Below are 15,780 nucleotides of genomic sequence, written 5' to 3'. Positions count from 1 at the left end.
AAACAAAACAACCGAAATCGACAAGATAAATGAAGATCGCGCACGCACGAAGCGCTCATGTACACACATTTGAACTTGAAAACTATTAATTCATATTTTTGAGAACGCTTAAAGACGGAGTCTAGGAAGAATAATACGATGGTACTAACTATTATGGAGCTCTTCCTCTTCTAAAATAAATTAAGAGTAACTACCGCAGAAGTGCTGTCGTATTATAACTTGGATTGGTATTTGCAAAACAAGTGCTGGTATGTAATTTCCTCTGGATCTAAATTCTCTTTCCTTTGCACTGCCTAGTGATTTTGTGGTCTGCCCAAGTTTAATTTTCCAGTTCGAGTCGATTGCATTGTTCTGATAATTTAAACCAGGGGTGTATATTGATCACGTATGTAGCTCCTTGTAAGTGGGAGTAGAGGCTGTTGAAGAAGTTAAATTTTGGAAAAAAGACATCTAGGGCTGTTCAACATTAAGTCATTCCCGCTATACTGTGGTTTAGCCAAGTATGTTCGAGAATATAATGTGATTATTATAGTTGTTTTGAGGTCACTAAGCCCAAGGCACCGTTTTTTTTCCATCCACATAGTAACCTGAATATGCCAATCTCAAGATTCCAATGGTTCCTCATGCTTACGGGCTGTTAATTCAGAATACTAAAGAAGGGAATCAAAAATAAACTACATTATCGGCGGTGAGAGAAGAAAAGTTAATCAAATTTCTTAGGAGCCAATGGAAAAATCAAATAATAGACTTTCAATTCCTCAAAAACAAATTTCAGACATGAAAACTACAGTAGGAGAAACCGAAAATCAAGATGACACTTATTGCCAAGATAATATGGTTTCAGGTAGTTTATTTGTAAAAGTTGAAGGTGAGTAAAATATATAAAAAAACATTAACAACATTATGATTCTTTCTTTAGGAAATGTAATTCCACGATTAACCAAAGAATGCCAAGATCTGTCAGCATTGATTTTGGAGACAAAGCAATGTGTGAGGGATCTACTTGACTGCCAAGAGAACGTTATTCCTCAAAGGACAAGAGGATGCATTTCAAATGAAAATGTGGACAAGAAGGAATTCAGTATACTCATAGAATGCAGGCAATCTCTGATAGACTGTCTTGATTGCCTATTCAACATTAAAACTTACCTGAAACACAGAAGCTCCAGAAAACAGAAACGGACAAAGAGGCAGCCTATGTCATCCATAATGAACCCGAATGATAAATTTTCAGACAAAAACTTGAAGGTGCTATCTTCTTCATCATCTGACTCAACTCCACCCACATCCTGCACAGGACCCACTTCCTTGGTCACATCAAAATCCTCCCCTCCCTACTTTCCATGCACAAACGCCAGACACTCTCTTACTTAGAGAACTCTTTACTCCATGAAATGAGTTTCTTATATCTTTCCATGACATCTCACCAGCCAAAATTTTGAGCACAGCTTCATAGACTTCACATCACTAAGCCACACCAGGAAAATAACTACTGAACACTTAACTCAAATTTAAAAATCACAATTCAAAAACTTGCTCAGTCCAGAGTGAAAACCCACTAATAATTATAACAGCTCCCAAAAATTCAAAATGATTGTAACCTTAAACTGGCTATTAGGGGACTTGTCATGACTGCAAGCAATGCTAAATATGTACGTCAAAAATGGATTAGGAACAGATATACTTAAATATTTTGAGTAATCTCAAAGGCAAAAATTAAGTGTAAGGAAAAAAAACAGAGTTTACCTTCTGAATCAATTCCACCTCATTCACAAAGTATTGAAAACACTTTTGATTTCTACACAAAATTTAATAGGTGGACCATCACCTACATTCCCCAACTTACATTATCATGTTGGGTCTTTGTATTCTATACAAGTGCACCCGTCAGTCCTCTCAATTTGATTTAACCAATTTAAAACAAATCACATGGACAATACATAATTTGCTGTTATTCCTCCAGAAATTTCAATCATGAAGGATTTGAATTGACAAAAACACTATTAATCATGAACCTTTTCTTGAATTGATAATAATAACAATTGTATATAACAAAATGGAATGCATAATTCAAACAAAATTTCATTTTTGAACAGTTTAATTATTCCATGTGGTGCAAAAATATGTTATCCATCATTACAAGTGGTTCAGCTACAAATAAAATACTGTCCAATAAAAAAACAAAGCTATTTTTAGAGTATGGACTATTGAGTATAAAACATGCTTAAAATGGATTCACATAAACTAATTAATTAAAAACATTTATCAAACAAACAAAAGCAGATTTGGAGGCAAGAACACTACCTCCTATCTGTAATACACAACGTGGTTAAAAAACAAAACAACATGAGTTCCAAAAAGGTATAACTATTGGAATGTTTGCATTTAAGTTAGTAAGATGTAAAAAAATGTATAACAAAAATAGCATAAAATTGAGAAAAAATTAGTCTAAGAGCATAAATACAAAGATTAAAATCGCTTAACTTAAGCTAATTACAACCAGTAAAAGAGTCTGATGCCAAATTTACGTTTTGTACACCCATGTAATGTTGGCATTAAAAAAACTAATGTAGCGATCTATTGGTTTGCACAATGAGACATTGGGCACACCTAATTGTTCATAAACCAAAAATACTTATGCCATAATGATGAAACAATTTGTTCTTTTTAATAATTTTTTATAAAAATTAAAGTTTTAGGATTTAAAATTCTCTTAGATATATATAAAAATGACAATCAAATACTGCATAGAAATATTAAAAAAACTGAGTCATTCCATAAATACTGGAGGAGCATTCACAAGATAGCAGGCATTAACATTTCACTATAAAGATTATTGTATGACATTTTAATGAGTCGAGATACAAAAAATTGAATTTGTCATTTCTGCCTTATTATATTTCACCAATATCAAAGTGGCTACCAACATTTTTTTGCATAAAAAGTCTAAATGAGCCAGCTTAAAAAAGAGGGCAAGTGGTGTTCCATATTAAGACAACTCAATCAGTGAAAATTTAACCATTTATCACTCTATCCCCAAAGAAATGTCTCATTAAATGTTTTTAATGTAAAGCATTCAATACATGTGTGTGAGTCAGCATTAAAGCCACCTGTTAAAAGTTAAACAATTTATGATTCATATGTCATACAACCACAATATTAATAAAGCAGTCCATGAAATTCCTCTAATTCATTTACAATACGGTCAACAGTTACAGGTCTGATTAAATTCCAGCACTATCACATTCCACCATTTTTAAAAGACAGGTTAACTAGAAAGAAGTACATGGAGAAATACATTTTAAGGAGCCTGAAAAAACTGAGATTTCATAAAGAAACTCAAATTCTCTGTCCCTCTTGATGATAGGAGATTTGGACATGAGAAAACTACTAAATCCTTCAACTGACTATACTCATCACTATCTTACAACCTTTTCTTTAAAAGCTTCGCATATTGTTTTATCTCTAATTACCTGGGAAATAACATTCACACATTGTACACAGTCTCACAGCCACTATATTGATCAGTAAATTCTTATATGAAATATTAATGGATGGATAAGAAATTACATACATTCTTGGAAGAAGGCACGCATAGAAATCAATGAAAAATAACGAGGTATCATTTGAATTGGATACCCAATTGTTTTCCCAGCTTTGAAAAAAGTAACCAGGCTCACAATCTCCACATGGCTGCCACTTATTCCAACGTCATATCTGATAGAACCTATCTTCCTGTGTAGGAGTGAATTTATGGTGACAGACACCAGGGGTTTGGCACAGGGACAGATTCAAACCGTGCTTAAGGTTTCTGAAGCACTCCCCTTCAATTGCCATATGTACCCTACGCTTCAAAATCTATTACATACTATTAAAGTCATTCATTCATTTCTCACATGCATACAAACAGCATGCAGGATACTTCCTTCATCTCTTTTCTTCTCATTCCTTCCCTTATCTAGCTAGTAGCCCTCAACTCATGCATTAAGCTATGCAAATACTATAAGGTAAACCATCCCATGAGGCAAAAATTAAAATTACAGCACTCAAGGAATTAAAACAATGACTAAGTAACGCCACTCCACAACGGAACACCTAGGTACCAATATATATGTAGCCATGAGTGAGAAAAATATTGAGTTACAAAATTAAATGTTGTAATACATGTGAATGAAGAGGTCTCCGTACATGCCATAGTTAGATTAAGAACTGATTCTCTGCCCTTGAAAAATAAGAAAAAAAATTCCTCACATATTTACAGATTGACCCAGTACAATCCTTGTCTAATAACTAATTGAGAATTCTTCAGATATTGTCTCCTGCATAATAATAAGGGAAACTAAAAAATCACAGTGGTACAATCGGCTCGGAAACTGATAAAACATTCACTGAGTCACATAAAATTGCTATTAACCCAGTAAATTATTATTAAACTGAAATACTCATGTTCAAATACTAACAAATGTTCACACTTCATTCATTTTCCCTAACAAAAATATACTTTTTGATACAAATTTGTAGAAAATGAATCTGCAAATATACTACATATTAAAGTCTCCAAATACAGCAACCAAATGGAATATCGAGTATTAATGCCTAAAATTACATAATATGGCATCCACACAATGTTCACTGACTTTGGCCATGTGAGACATGAAGTTCTGTTCTCATGGTTCACAGATTTTGGTGTTGGAGAAAATTCTACACGGTAGAAGTTATCAGATGAACCACTCCTTCCTCCTTTGTACCTGGTGCCCAGTGGCAGCACGAACGACGGCAGAATCAGGATCAGGTGCCCCATCAGCTCCTTTGTCCTCTTGTGTCAGGTACTCACCCTTGTGGCGCGCAAAGTAGCGCCCAATCAAAACTGCCATTATTACAAGGGCCAGGAAAATAATGGCTAGGACTCCTGCAGAAAGAAATGCAATACAGAGGTGACAGAAAGACAGAGAAATAATCAAATTGAGATAATGAAATAAAGGGGATGATGAGGCCGGGGAGAGATAAAAGTAAAGACAGGAAACCTTACCTCCAAGGATTGCAGAATCAGTGCGTCGATAGATAGATCTCAGCCTGTCCTCATCCACCTCTGGGGGAGGTCGTGTCTCGATTATCTCAGGAGGATGGGTGACTGGCTCAACTCCACAGAAGTCTTCATTTACTGGTGCTACAAGCACGCAGAAGAAAATAATACATTAAAGTCCACAGTGACAGCTGCATCCTTCATGTTTCACAATAATTACACAGCCTATAATTAACAATTTTGTACAGTCCAGCCCTAGATTAATTTATAATGATAAGGAGCAAGACTGATACTCTCCAACTGACATGAAAATTGTATACAGGCATCCCCCGGGTTACGTATGTCTCGACTTACGTAAATCCGTACTTACGTAAGCGATAACCGTATTTCAAAGGATTACGTTAATTTTCGAATGCGAGCGCGAAGAAGTAGATATTAGCTCGCACAACCTATGGTAGAAAAAATATCGAATAGTTATCGAGGTTTTTACATGCTAAAAATAACAAAGTGACCCGTTTTTGTCATTCCTCGAAGGAATTTTCATTAAGTTCTATAGAAAAATCCCTTATAAATCCCAAGTCAGCAATCAACGTGAAAATTTGCAGTTCTAGCGATGGAGGTGGTTGCACTCATTCCGGTATGATACAATATGTTATACAGCACGCACACCTGAACTCCGACTTTCAACTAATTAAAAATTGTATCCTTAAGTTTGGACATTTCCATCTATATAATTAAAAGAAAATGAAGTTCAAGCAGAAATCTTTATTGCGGAAAAGAATTGATTAGTACCCATGTAACAGCATTGAAATTTTGAGTGTTGGCAATGAACGCCGCGAAAAAGTTAAGAAAAAGTTGACACACGATATTAATTGCGTAATTGTTTACATGTTTCTGGCGGAAAATTTTATGAAGCTGCATTTTCTCATTCTCTCATATAGTGTGCAACTGTAAATGAATATTGCGTCATTGAAAGCTTTTCCCCTCTAACTTTGTTGCACGTTAATGACGGAGTTGGCTGAATAAAAGCTCACTTTTAATTAGCTTCGTGCTTTGGAAATACTCTTCGATGTTTCCAGCAAAGTAAATATTCAAATGACGATATTTTCACGTTATTTTATTGAGAGAATGAAAGTATGTTTCCGTGCGTGAAAGATTGAGTGTATGTGCGTGTGAATGTATCTAAGAATATAGTAATTTACTGTTATTTTTTTGTGTGTTATTTGCTCGTAATCCTAGACACTCCTCCTACGTGTATTAACTGTGACAAAGAAACCACCAGATTCATCGATCGATATAATATATTAAAGGCAGAAGATATAATGATTATAGGTTGGTAGACGATGCATTCTTTGAGCCCTTTGATCGCAGTATAACATAATGAATCAATTTAAGTATTTAGTTTAGTAATGTAGCGTTGAGATACCGTACTTTCCAGAATCCACGCAATCGGTAAACTCTGGGAATAATATTACGCATTTTGATTGGCAATGCTCGAGATGCAACTCTCAGACTATATTAATGTTTATCGATTTTGTATCTAATAACGCAAGAATACGCGTTAGAGTTCATGAATATCGCAGTGAATTGAAAGAAACTTCACCAAGAATTTACCGTGCATTTCTCCGCTGAGAATTTCACCACGCCGATCGCAATCTCTGAAGCACTAACGCAAAGGTTCGACTTACGTAAATTTCGACTTACGCAGAGTCTGCCGGAACACATATCTTACGTAACTCGGGGGATGCCTGTATTTGATTATTTTAGAAATAATTTGAGGCAACAAGAGATGTAAAAAATAGCTTCACTTAATTTATGCAAACATCAGGTTATGGAGCTAAATTGTCCATTACATATTTGATATATCCACTGCTAAACTAAAGCTGTTCAGCACTGTTCTAACTTCGCCCGAAACACAAAATTTTCAACATCAATATTATACGAAGGAATTTACAAAACCAAATGTTAGACGCCTTATTTTTATACCACAGCTTTGAATGACCCAAATATGTGACCAAATTTTTGTTATGATGTTTAAATTTTTAAACAATTTACTATCACAATAAAAATTTAAATAATTTACTGACTGTCTTTACAAATATTCTTTAACTGCAATACTTTAAGAATATAATATCAAGAATTTGAGAGGGTATTTTTCCATTCATTGATCATTAGATCCAAATACATACTTCATAGATTTGTGTAATATTCTCATTGATTTGATACCACAAACACCAAATACATCCCTTGATATTCATTTATTTCAAGTGAAAATATCAGGACACATGGAAGGCAGGTTCTAGGTTCATGGCAAAGAAATGCGGCCCATTAAGAGCGAGTGATGGACGTAGGGAAGGAGGATTTCCAACCATCCCTCTCAAGAAATTTTTGGGGTCTCAAAGATAGGAGGGGCAGGGATCCAGAGTCGGAATGAAGATATGGAAAAAGGGTATTTTTTTCCCAACATTAATCCATCGACACATTCCTCACACCTGAAGGGTTCAGGTACAGGATTTAGGAGTTGGAATTTGAGTTGGGATACACAAAAGGACAACCATGGTACTACTAATAACAGGTAGGTCATTCTGCACTTAGTGGTGACATCATTGGAGTGCATTCACGATTTTGAATCAACAAGGGTAAATCGATCAGAACTAGAAGCAAAGGTTAATTTGAATATAACCATAGGCTTGCATGAAAAATAATATTTTTACTGAACAAAAATGTCAATGCTGCATTAGCCTCTACTAAATACAGAATAAGAAGAATGTAGAAATGAAAATTCCCCAAAAGCCTCAAATAGCTAATCATTACAAAATGTTAGTCCAAGTCTAATATTTCTACCGATAAATACACATATCAACATGTGATACTGAGTGAAACACCATTTCTGAACAAGGAGCACATCTTAAACCTAACCATGCTCTCATTCACTGCACGATAAACAACTCAAATTTAAATAAATACAAAAGATGAGTTATTAATAGTTACTAGTCTACCCAGAGGATTAATGGAAATTAGTAGTAATCATTAGTGATGCGTGAACATTGCATATGCGATACATGCGATATGAATGCGACACTCGTGAATAATAGCAGCATAGGATGACTGGACTTTTAAGATATTTAAACTGCAAATTTGTCTTTTCAATGGCAAAATTCATAAATGTAGTGCCGAGCCTGCCCCTTGCTGTGCCACTGGACGTTGGGCATTACTGCTTTATGGCTACATGTATTTTCATTGGCATGGCTACATGTACTTTCATCGGCAGCTGCTAAAGAGAGAACCCTGGTAGCTTCTGCGATGTTAAGAAAATATTTCTTGCCATCCGCCTGGAAAAACTGAGTTTGGTAATGCTGCACTCCAAACAATCAGGACAGAGGTTTGCTGAGAGGTTTTTAAGCCAGTACAATCTTATTGTGACTGACAGACGCAACCGGTTGAAGGAAGGAAGTTTTGAAACTTGTTCAATGTTGATATTCAACAAGTGTAAATTATATTCAGACTACTAATATCAATTTCAATTATTTACTTTACGTCTTATTCCATAATTTATTATTGTTAACCTCCATAATTATTTAAAACATTCCGTATTTTTTCAAATAACTACGTTTCCTCATACTTTGTCCTTAACTGCTAGTGCTACATTATGAAAATAAAGAAAAAATAGATGCTAAAAAGTGCTATAGACTGTAATTGAAAGTACTATAAAATTAAAATTAAAGTGCTATTTTCACGTATCTCTAGCAATCATTTAGATCTTAAAAGATTTGCAGGACTTCATTGGTTGCAACAGAAACAGTACAGGAACATTTTCATTAACACAAGAATGATTTCACTATTTATATATGTGAAGCACGGAATATACAACCCTTTGCCCAAAAATTTGATTTAGTTATTTCCAGGAATCAATTATAATCCGAATTATTAAGAATGCTCACAATTTTGTTACCACTCAAAATACAGCGGTCAAGTAAGATATTGAATGGCATTTATGCGAGACAGGAATAATTCACAACCTATGAGTCACTACACTTTTTAGGTATAAGTAATGCTTGAATAATGAAATATAAGGTAAGTAAACTGATTGCTGTGTGATATAATAACTCAAATACAGTGCAACCACGTTAAAGCGAGTACAGGCTATTGCAATACCTCCACTATTACGAGAGATAGCTGAAGCACCGTCAACTGACCCTATGATTATATCATGAAAAAAAATTTGTTTTTACCAGGCCCTTTTGGTGTATGCACTCCCTATAGCGAGAGTTTCCATCTCCAGAAAACCTTCACCAAGAGTCCCTAATCTCAGTAATTGCTGGTGATCTGTTAGAAATGAAGTTAACATGGAGAGCTCAATCTCAAATTCATGAGGTAAACTGCCATTCGATAAATAAGTACTTCATTTTGGTGAAAATATTGTGGTATAAACATTTCCTAATGCTCAATCTTCTATTGTTCCTATGGCGGCAGAAAGCAGTCGACAGCATATCTGCACATCCATGAGTTGTGTGAATAGAAAGCATTTAAAGGTAGACACCATGGCCATAAAATGCAAAACAAGTAGAGAAAATTAAAATAATAGAGCAATACAAGAGTGACGTAATTAATTTATCTACCTATTTTCTCTTCACAATTTAAAAAAATGAAGAGAAGATTAGGTCTGCCGTGGGGCAGGAGGGCAAACCATCACAGCAAAAACACCCGAGGAATGCAGAACATGAAGAGTTAGAAGCTTAGCTTAGCTTTGTCTGGGTGGTTTTGCCAACTTCAGTAATCGACATATCAGTGGATAGTTTATTTTTGCTGCCAACTACAATGTCTACTAAAATTGGGCATGAATCTAATACAACCAAACTAATATATATTGTAGAGCCAAACCTTGAATTAAACATGAGCGCAGACACCATTCTGATGTTTTTAGGAATTGAATTGTTTAAGCCTTAATTCGCAAATTCAGTTCTAATGCTCAAGTTGCCCATGCATCTCAATTTATTTATTTACATTTTTGTCTACCTTTTGCATGAATGGCGGCACAGTGACATCATGCGTAAAATAGGTCTAATCTTAGTCATGGAAAAGACCTACCTTGCATTAGTAGTGCCAAGAGGACAACCATAAAACCAAAAGAGTAAATGTCAAACTCACTGCCAAGAGTGCTGATGTACGAGGGGCCATTCTCCTGGAACAGCAGCTTGAGGGGGTATATATCATCAAATTCCACTCGTGAGATGCATCCAATGAATCCCTCGGTCATACTTTCATTCTTCCCAATGTACATGTACTGAATATTATTGAATTGTGCATCTGCTGAAGCTTTAATATTGAATTTTGTAACATAAGGCTCATAATTATCAACCTGTGAAAGAAAATCATAACTTGATTACCCACATTTTAATAAAAAAAACCATTAAAATGAAATAATAAAACAACTGTCCCATTACATCTACAACTAACTTCATTGAGTAAATTAAAGTTTATAAAGGAAAATAAGCATAAATTAAAATAAAAGTGACATTTCTTATCGGTTTAAGTCAGTGAAAAGTAATATCAATAGCATGTAATGTGATATAACATTCAATAAAAAGTCTTGCTGAAACATGAGCAGACAACTAAAAGGGTGAACACTTAGACAGATAAGGGAATAAGAGATTATCACACAAAAATTAAGAAGTCAAATCAATAGTATCCATGAGTAATGTATGTATGTATTTTCAACTGTCCTATTTGATAGAAAATTAAACTAAATTATACATTATGCTTGGCAAGAGGTAATCAGAATAAGAAGCAACTCACCTGTATAACAAGCTTGGATCCAGAATCTTCTCGGCTTATTCGGACATCATGATACTGCCCTAGTCCAAAATTCTGGTTTGGGAATATAACCTCCTGTCTTTCATAACCAAAGTCAAAAATTATTCGTAAGTGGCCTGGAATAATACAAAGAAAACAAATGAAGTACCAACATCAGTAATAGGTGATTAATTACTTCACAGCAAAAATATCATTTGCACAGTATAACAGTGATGCTTCAAAAATAAGTTGTTGAAATGGTTTTCACAATCAATTGTTCCAACAAATAATCTGGCAACAACTTCCACATTGTGTATCTCATGTGCATGGAATATAACACAGGGTGGCAAGTGATATCAATTTTTTTTTAAACCTGACTATTCCCGAACACTTTACCAATTTTCCTGACTGATCACCAAAAGGACACCAATTACCACAATATTACAATATTTTATTTTTTCTTAATAACATTTTTGTAAAACTCGGAAAATTTTTGAAGTTGAAACCAATACATTTATGCTAAGCTAAACGAAAAAAATATAATAAACCGCCATAATTAAAAAATTTCATCCAAATCACAAATTCTTATCATATTTACCCTTAATTATGTGGTCATGGGAAAGAAAAAACTTATTTACCACGATAAGGTAAGATCAATATAGAGAAAGTTATAGATTTTTGACTCCCCAAAATGAAAATGATGCAGTGCTGTTGAAATCAATTGGGGTAATTATAAAACTGAGTGGAAAGTACACTGGTGGAAAAAATTAACAAAAGGCTCATTGGTGTTTGAAAGTGGTCAGCTCAGGAACTATTAGAAGAAGTCTGAAATGCTTAACGTATAATTACAAACCTCTCTCGTAATACAATATGGAATGGAAAAACTTGGTGGCCGTATCCAATATCTCCCAATTCTGACCCACCTAGCGAAAATGAATAAATCTGTTGGTGCATGAGAAGGGGAGAGTTTCACCGCCAGGAATATTTTTCAATCACAGCTGGTCATGTTACCTCCACAGAAAGGAAAATTCCCAGTTACAAAACACGTTGAAATGAAACCACAGTAAAACCTTGATTATTTGCAGTAAAATGGACCAAAATATGGGTGCTGCATAAATTATAAGGATGTAAAATCCAGAGATGATGAAGGGGCAACTCCATCTAAGGTGCACCAGCCACACTTAGATACTATTACTACATAAAATCAAGGTGTGTAAAATTGAAGTTTTACAGTACACAAATAGGTATTTAGTCTATCAGTATTTTTATAGATTTACTATATTTTTACCAAGGAAGTTTTATTATGGGGAGTTTTTGTTGGGAAGTTTTATCATTGGGATGTGGAGAGGAAGAGATGGAGATTAGACAACCTAGAAGAATTAGATATTTTGGTCCATGCTGACTCAAGCCTCGTGAATGACTATCCTTAACTATCTTGCTTCTTTCTCCCTCCCCTCCCAAAAGCACCCCTCCTCCCCCCCACCCTACGCTTAGCCCTCTGCGATAGTCTTTTATGACGCGATTCACATTGAAAATACCACCCTGAGATGAAAAGGTGGATAGTAATAATAAAAATACTTGACAAAAAACAAAGTAGAAATTATTGCAAACACTCCCAGGATGTTGAAGCACTTACCACTGTTGGAAATCATTATTATCATGTACTCGCCGGATATGTCTGAAAACATCCCGAGTAAGAAACCTTTGGGGTTGGTGGTCGTGAATCCCACTCTGATTTTCTCAGAAATGGTCGAGCGATAGCTGCCAACAAAGTTGTACTTCACAACGGAGCTAGGCTGCATGTTCACACCAATTTCTGTAAACAGAAAAATATACATACATTTATTAAAAGCTTATTTGGTAAATTAAGTACATGTTTAGGATGAGATTTATAGAATTAAATACTCCTCACTGCTGACTTCATACTACATTTTGTTATTTCTCCAAATTTAGCTCCTTTCTTTTTACTCAAATACTACTAAAATATCTGGATCAAAAGTAACAGGGAGGCAATATTTCCACACAAGTGACTCAGGCCAACTAAAAGTCACCATTGAGGCAAATATTGGGGTAAAGGTGATAATATTAGTTATTCTATATTCTTTAAAGCCCCACCAGGATGCTTATATGTCAATTGAAGAACAGAGTTGACTTCTGTCATGTTAAGCTAACAATCCTGTGATTTCAATTGCTCAAATAATATGCTTTGCTCTTCAGATGATCCTTTTGGTTTTATAAAACAAAGCATTTCCACTCAGAAAGTACTTATGAAACTTTTTCAAATTACCAATAATTTTGAAATTAATTTGGGAAGTTTAGAGTTACGGCCAGTTTACTCGATACATTAACCCGTGTACCAGTGAATGCCTGTTTGCATGAATGATTTTTAAGGACCGGAACGGAACATGTACGAATGCATGAACCAAATTAGAACAGGTTCTATTTTCTGTTCATGCATTCACACGAATTGGGTGGTTACACAAAGCATTTTCGTGTTCATTCACATGCTCATACATTTAAGTTCGTTTTACATGGTGAATTTTCATTTGAATCATCATTCGAATAATCTTGCAAATGATCATCATTCACTGCGTAAAACGGAAATTTCCGTCATGCAAATGAAATTTTGAGCAAGTTCTAATCCGTCTCTTCGGGACTTGTCTCCAAAAGGTAGGATTTTTGTGAGCAAGAAATAACGTGAAGTTCATGGAAGGTTACTAATTATTATATAACAGGAAGGAATGCCTTGATGACGATGGATAACTCATACATCGAAACATCGGCCGAGATGGAGTTGGAGACCCTGACCCAGGGGTATTACCAATTAACCTTCCACAATTCGATACGCCAGGAAAGCCTGTGATCATTCATAACGTACAGTTCTTCCCCAAATTATTTTTTCACTTACTTTCTAATTTACTGAATCGGAAGGGAAAAGACTTCGGATAACCATTTGTAGAGTCAGATTCCTTCGGGTCAAGTTCTAGAGTGCACTATCTTGAAGCATACTCATGGTTGCACTGCAGCGAAAACAACTTATTACTTCGTTACCGGATCACAAAATGCACAACAGCAGCAATTTCTCAAAGTGGTTTTCCACTATCCATTGGGTACCATTTAAATCTCTCTCATTACTTAGTGCGTCATACCCCACCAAAAGTCTAAGCAATACAATTATATTCAAGAACACAAGTAAACGAAGCATTCCGTCGTCTGCAACTTCCAAAACAAATCATGTGGCCAGAAACAGTCAGAAATATCAATAGAATCAACATGCATTATTGATAGTCGCATCAGTGCATACCATTTCTACACAGAAAATTCCCTGAAATCATTCACCATCTAAAATGCCCTTTAGACATTAACTTGCATGGGTTAATGTACCATGTAAACAGGCCTTTAAAATCACAGTTTGATTTTAAAACTATGAGATCTGCCATTTTCATTTCCGTTATTCAGTTGATAATCCATCAATACATATTTGTTCAACTGAACACCAAAAGCACTTCACATGTTGAGCACCTTGATCTTTAGAGTTTTGTTTTGCACATAATATTTTTTTCCAAAAATCTAGCCAAATATGAAAAGGGGAAATACATTCAGCCAAGGGATATATTTTATCTCAATTTCAAATTTTATGAAAGGTCGCAGAGACTTTGTACCACTAACATAGAGTTAAGCTCCATAATACTAGACTTAATGGAATTTTATGATTCAAACATCACAGTTTTAATTGGTGCTCACTTTTCAGGGAATTAATTAGGAGCACTGATCAGGAAGTGGGTATAATGATGACTGATAAATTTCTTAAAGCAAATAACTAACACATACAAATTGTTCACGCTAAGTTAAGCTAGGACAACATCATACCATCGGCACAAATTGGTCCCTTGAAGGCTGTCCACCGGCAGTCACAAGTGTACCCCTCATAGAGCTCATAGCAAGTCCCGTTATTCAGGCAAGGGTTGCTCTCACACTTGCCAACACAGCCACTGCTCACCCCTGTGAATACACAATTTCCACACTTCAATCACAGGTTAGCGACGGCAACAGACCAAAAAAAAAGCCCCAGCAATTTATGCACAGTCAGACCTTGGCTATTGTATAGAAAACATTCCTGAAGACCTTCACAAAAGTCAGAGCAATTGGATATATTGTTGATTGTGGGGTTAGGCTACCAAGAAACACTGTTAACAAAGCCTAACTTAATTCCTCATGTATGCAGTTATCATGATAAACAATGTGCATGGGCCCAAATTTCTGGTAAAAACAAGTTCATATCCAGGTAGAGACTCCAGGAAAGGTACATGCATTTTTCCAGTGAATGAAGGCACGGCCAATATTTACAACTGTTTCACCAACACTGAATTCTTCTTGGTGGATATTCAAAAATAAAAATATAAAAATATATTTACTAAAGCTGCATTCAGTGATGCACATTAACATTTAATCTTATACAGAATATGCATGTAATAACATAAATGTTTACAAAAGAAGTTCTCACTGGTTTGAGAATGAGTGCCCGTAAAACGTCATTGATGACTTAACGCACATAAAATAACAAACACTCATAATCTGTTGATTTTGAATTATTCGTCCTTAAAAAATTAAGCCTCATTCAAATGAGAAATAAAACAAATAAGGATCCTTCATGCAAAGTGTAATCATCCTCACTTTGGATTCTCCCATGACTCAAGGCAGTGTTTTTCATTCCAAACTTAAATCCACAACTTCGGCACCTCACCACTTAATATTTGCTTAAAATATTCACTTAAGCTTTTTCACTGAAGTTCAATGACGATCAAGGTGCAGTCGCAAGAGCCATTCAGTAGCAGATGTATAATTGGTGTGCAATTGTAATAAGCACATGGAAAATTTTCTCATATTTGATGGACTCTGCCATCTCACAATTACTTTGAACACTCATTACATATATCAGTTTAAAACATGGAAATAGGGTAATA

The 15,780-nt window shown here is 35.1% G+C and overlaps 1 protein-coding gene and 1 long non-coding RNA gene across 3 annotated transcripts in view; one reads left to right on the top strand and one right to left on the bottom strand.

The window, feature by feature from the left end:
* The first annotated feature begins 28 nt into the window (after positions 1-28).
* On the top strand, positions 29-4,017 carry LOC124156308. The gene is made up of 3 exons (XR_006864298.1): positions 29-248; positions 584-844; positions 920-4,017. It is a non-coding gene; the product is annotated as an uncharacterized LOC124156308 (long non-coding RNA).
* LOC124156284 (neurexin-4) overlaps positions 2,081-15,780 on the bottom strand; it is a 67,736-nt gene continuing 54,036 nt past the window's right edge. For both annotated transcript variants that reach the window (XM_046530734.1, XM_046530744.1), the window contains exons 21-26: positions 14,687-14,818; positions 12,453-12,632; positions 10,820-10,953; positions 10,172-10,382; positions 5,030-5,167; positions 2,081-4,909 (exon numbers count right to left, since the gene is read on the bottom strand). In XM_046530734.1, coding sequence (XP_046386690.1) covers positions 4,719-4,909; positions 5,030-5,167; positions 10,172-10,382; positions 10,820-10,953; positions 12,453-12,632; positions 14,687-14,818 — 986 coding nt within the window. In that variant the 3' untranslated portion in view covers positions 2,081-4,718. The remainder of the gene's footprint in view (positions 4,910-5,029; positions 5,168-10,171; positions 10,383-10,819; positions 10,954-12,452; positions 12,633-14,686; positions 14,819-15,780) is intronic.

Source organism: Ischnura elegans, chromosome 1 (genome assembly GCF_921293095.1).
Source record: "Ischnura elegans chromosome 1, ioIscEleg1.1, whole genome shotgun sequence".
Taxonomy (NCBI): Eukaryota; Metazoa; Arthropoda; class Insecta; order Odonata; family Coenagrionidae; genus Ischnura; species Ischnura elegans.
Note: the sequence above shows the minus strand (reverse complement) of the source record. Positions and strands in the feature narration are given on the sequence as shown.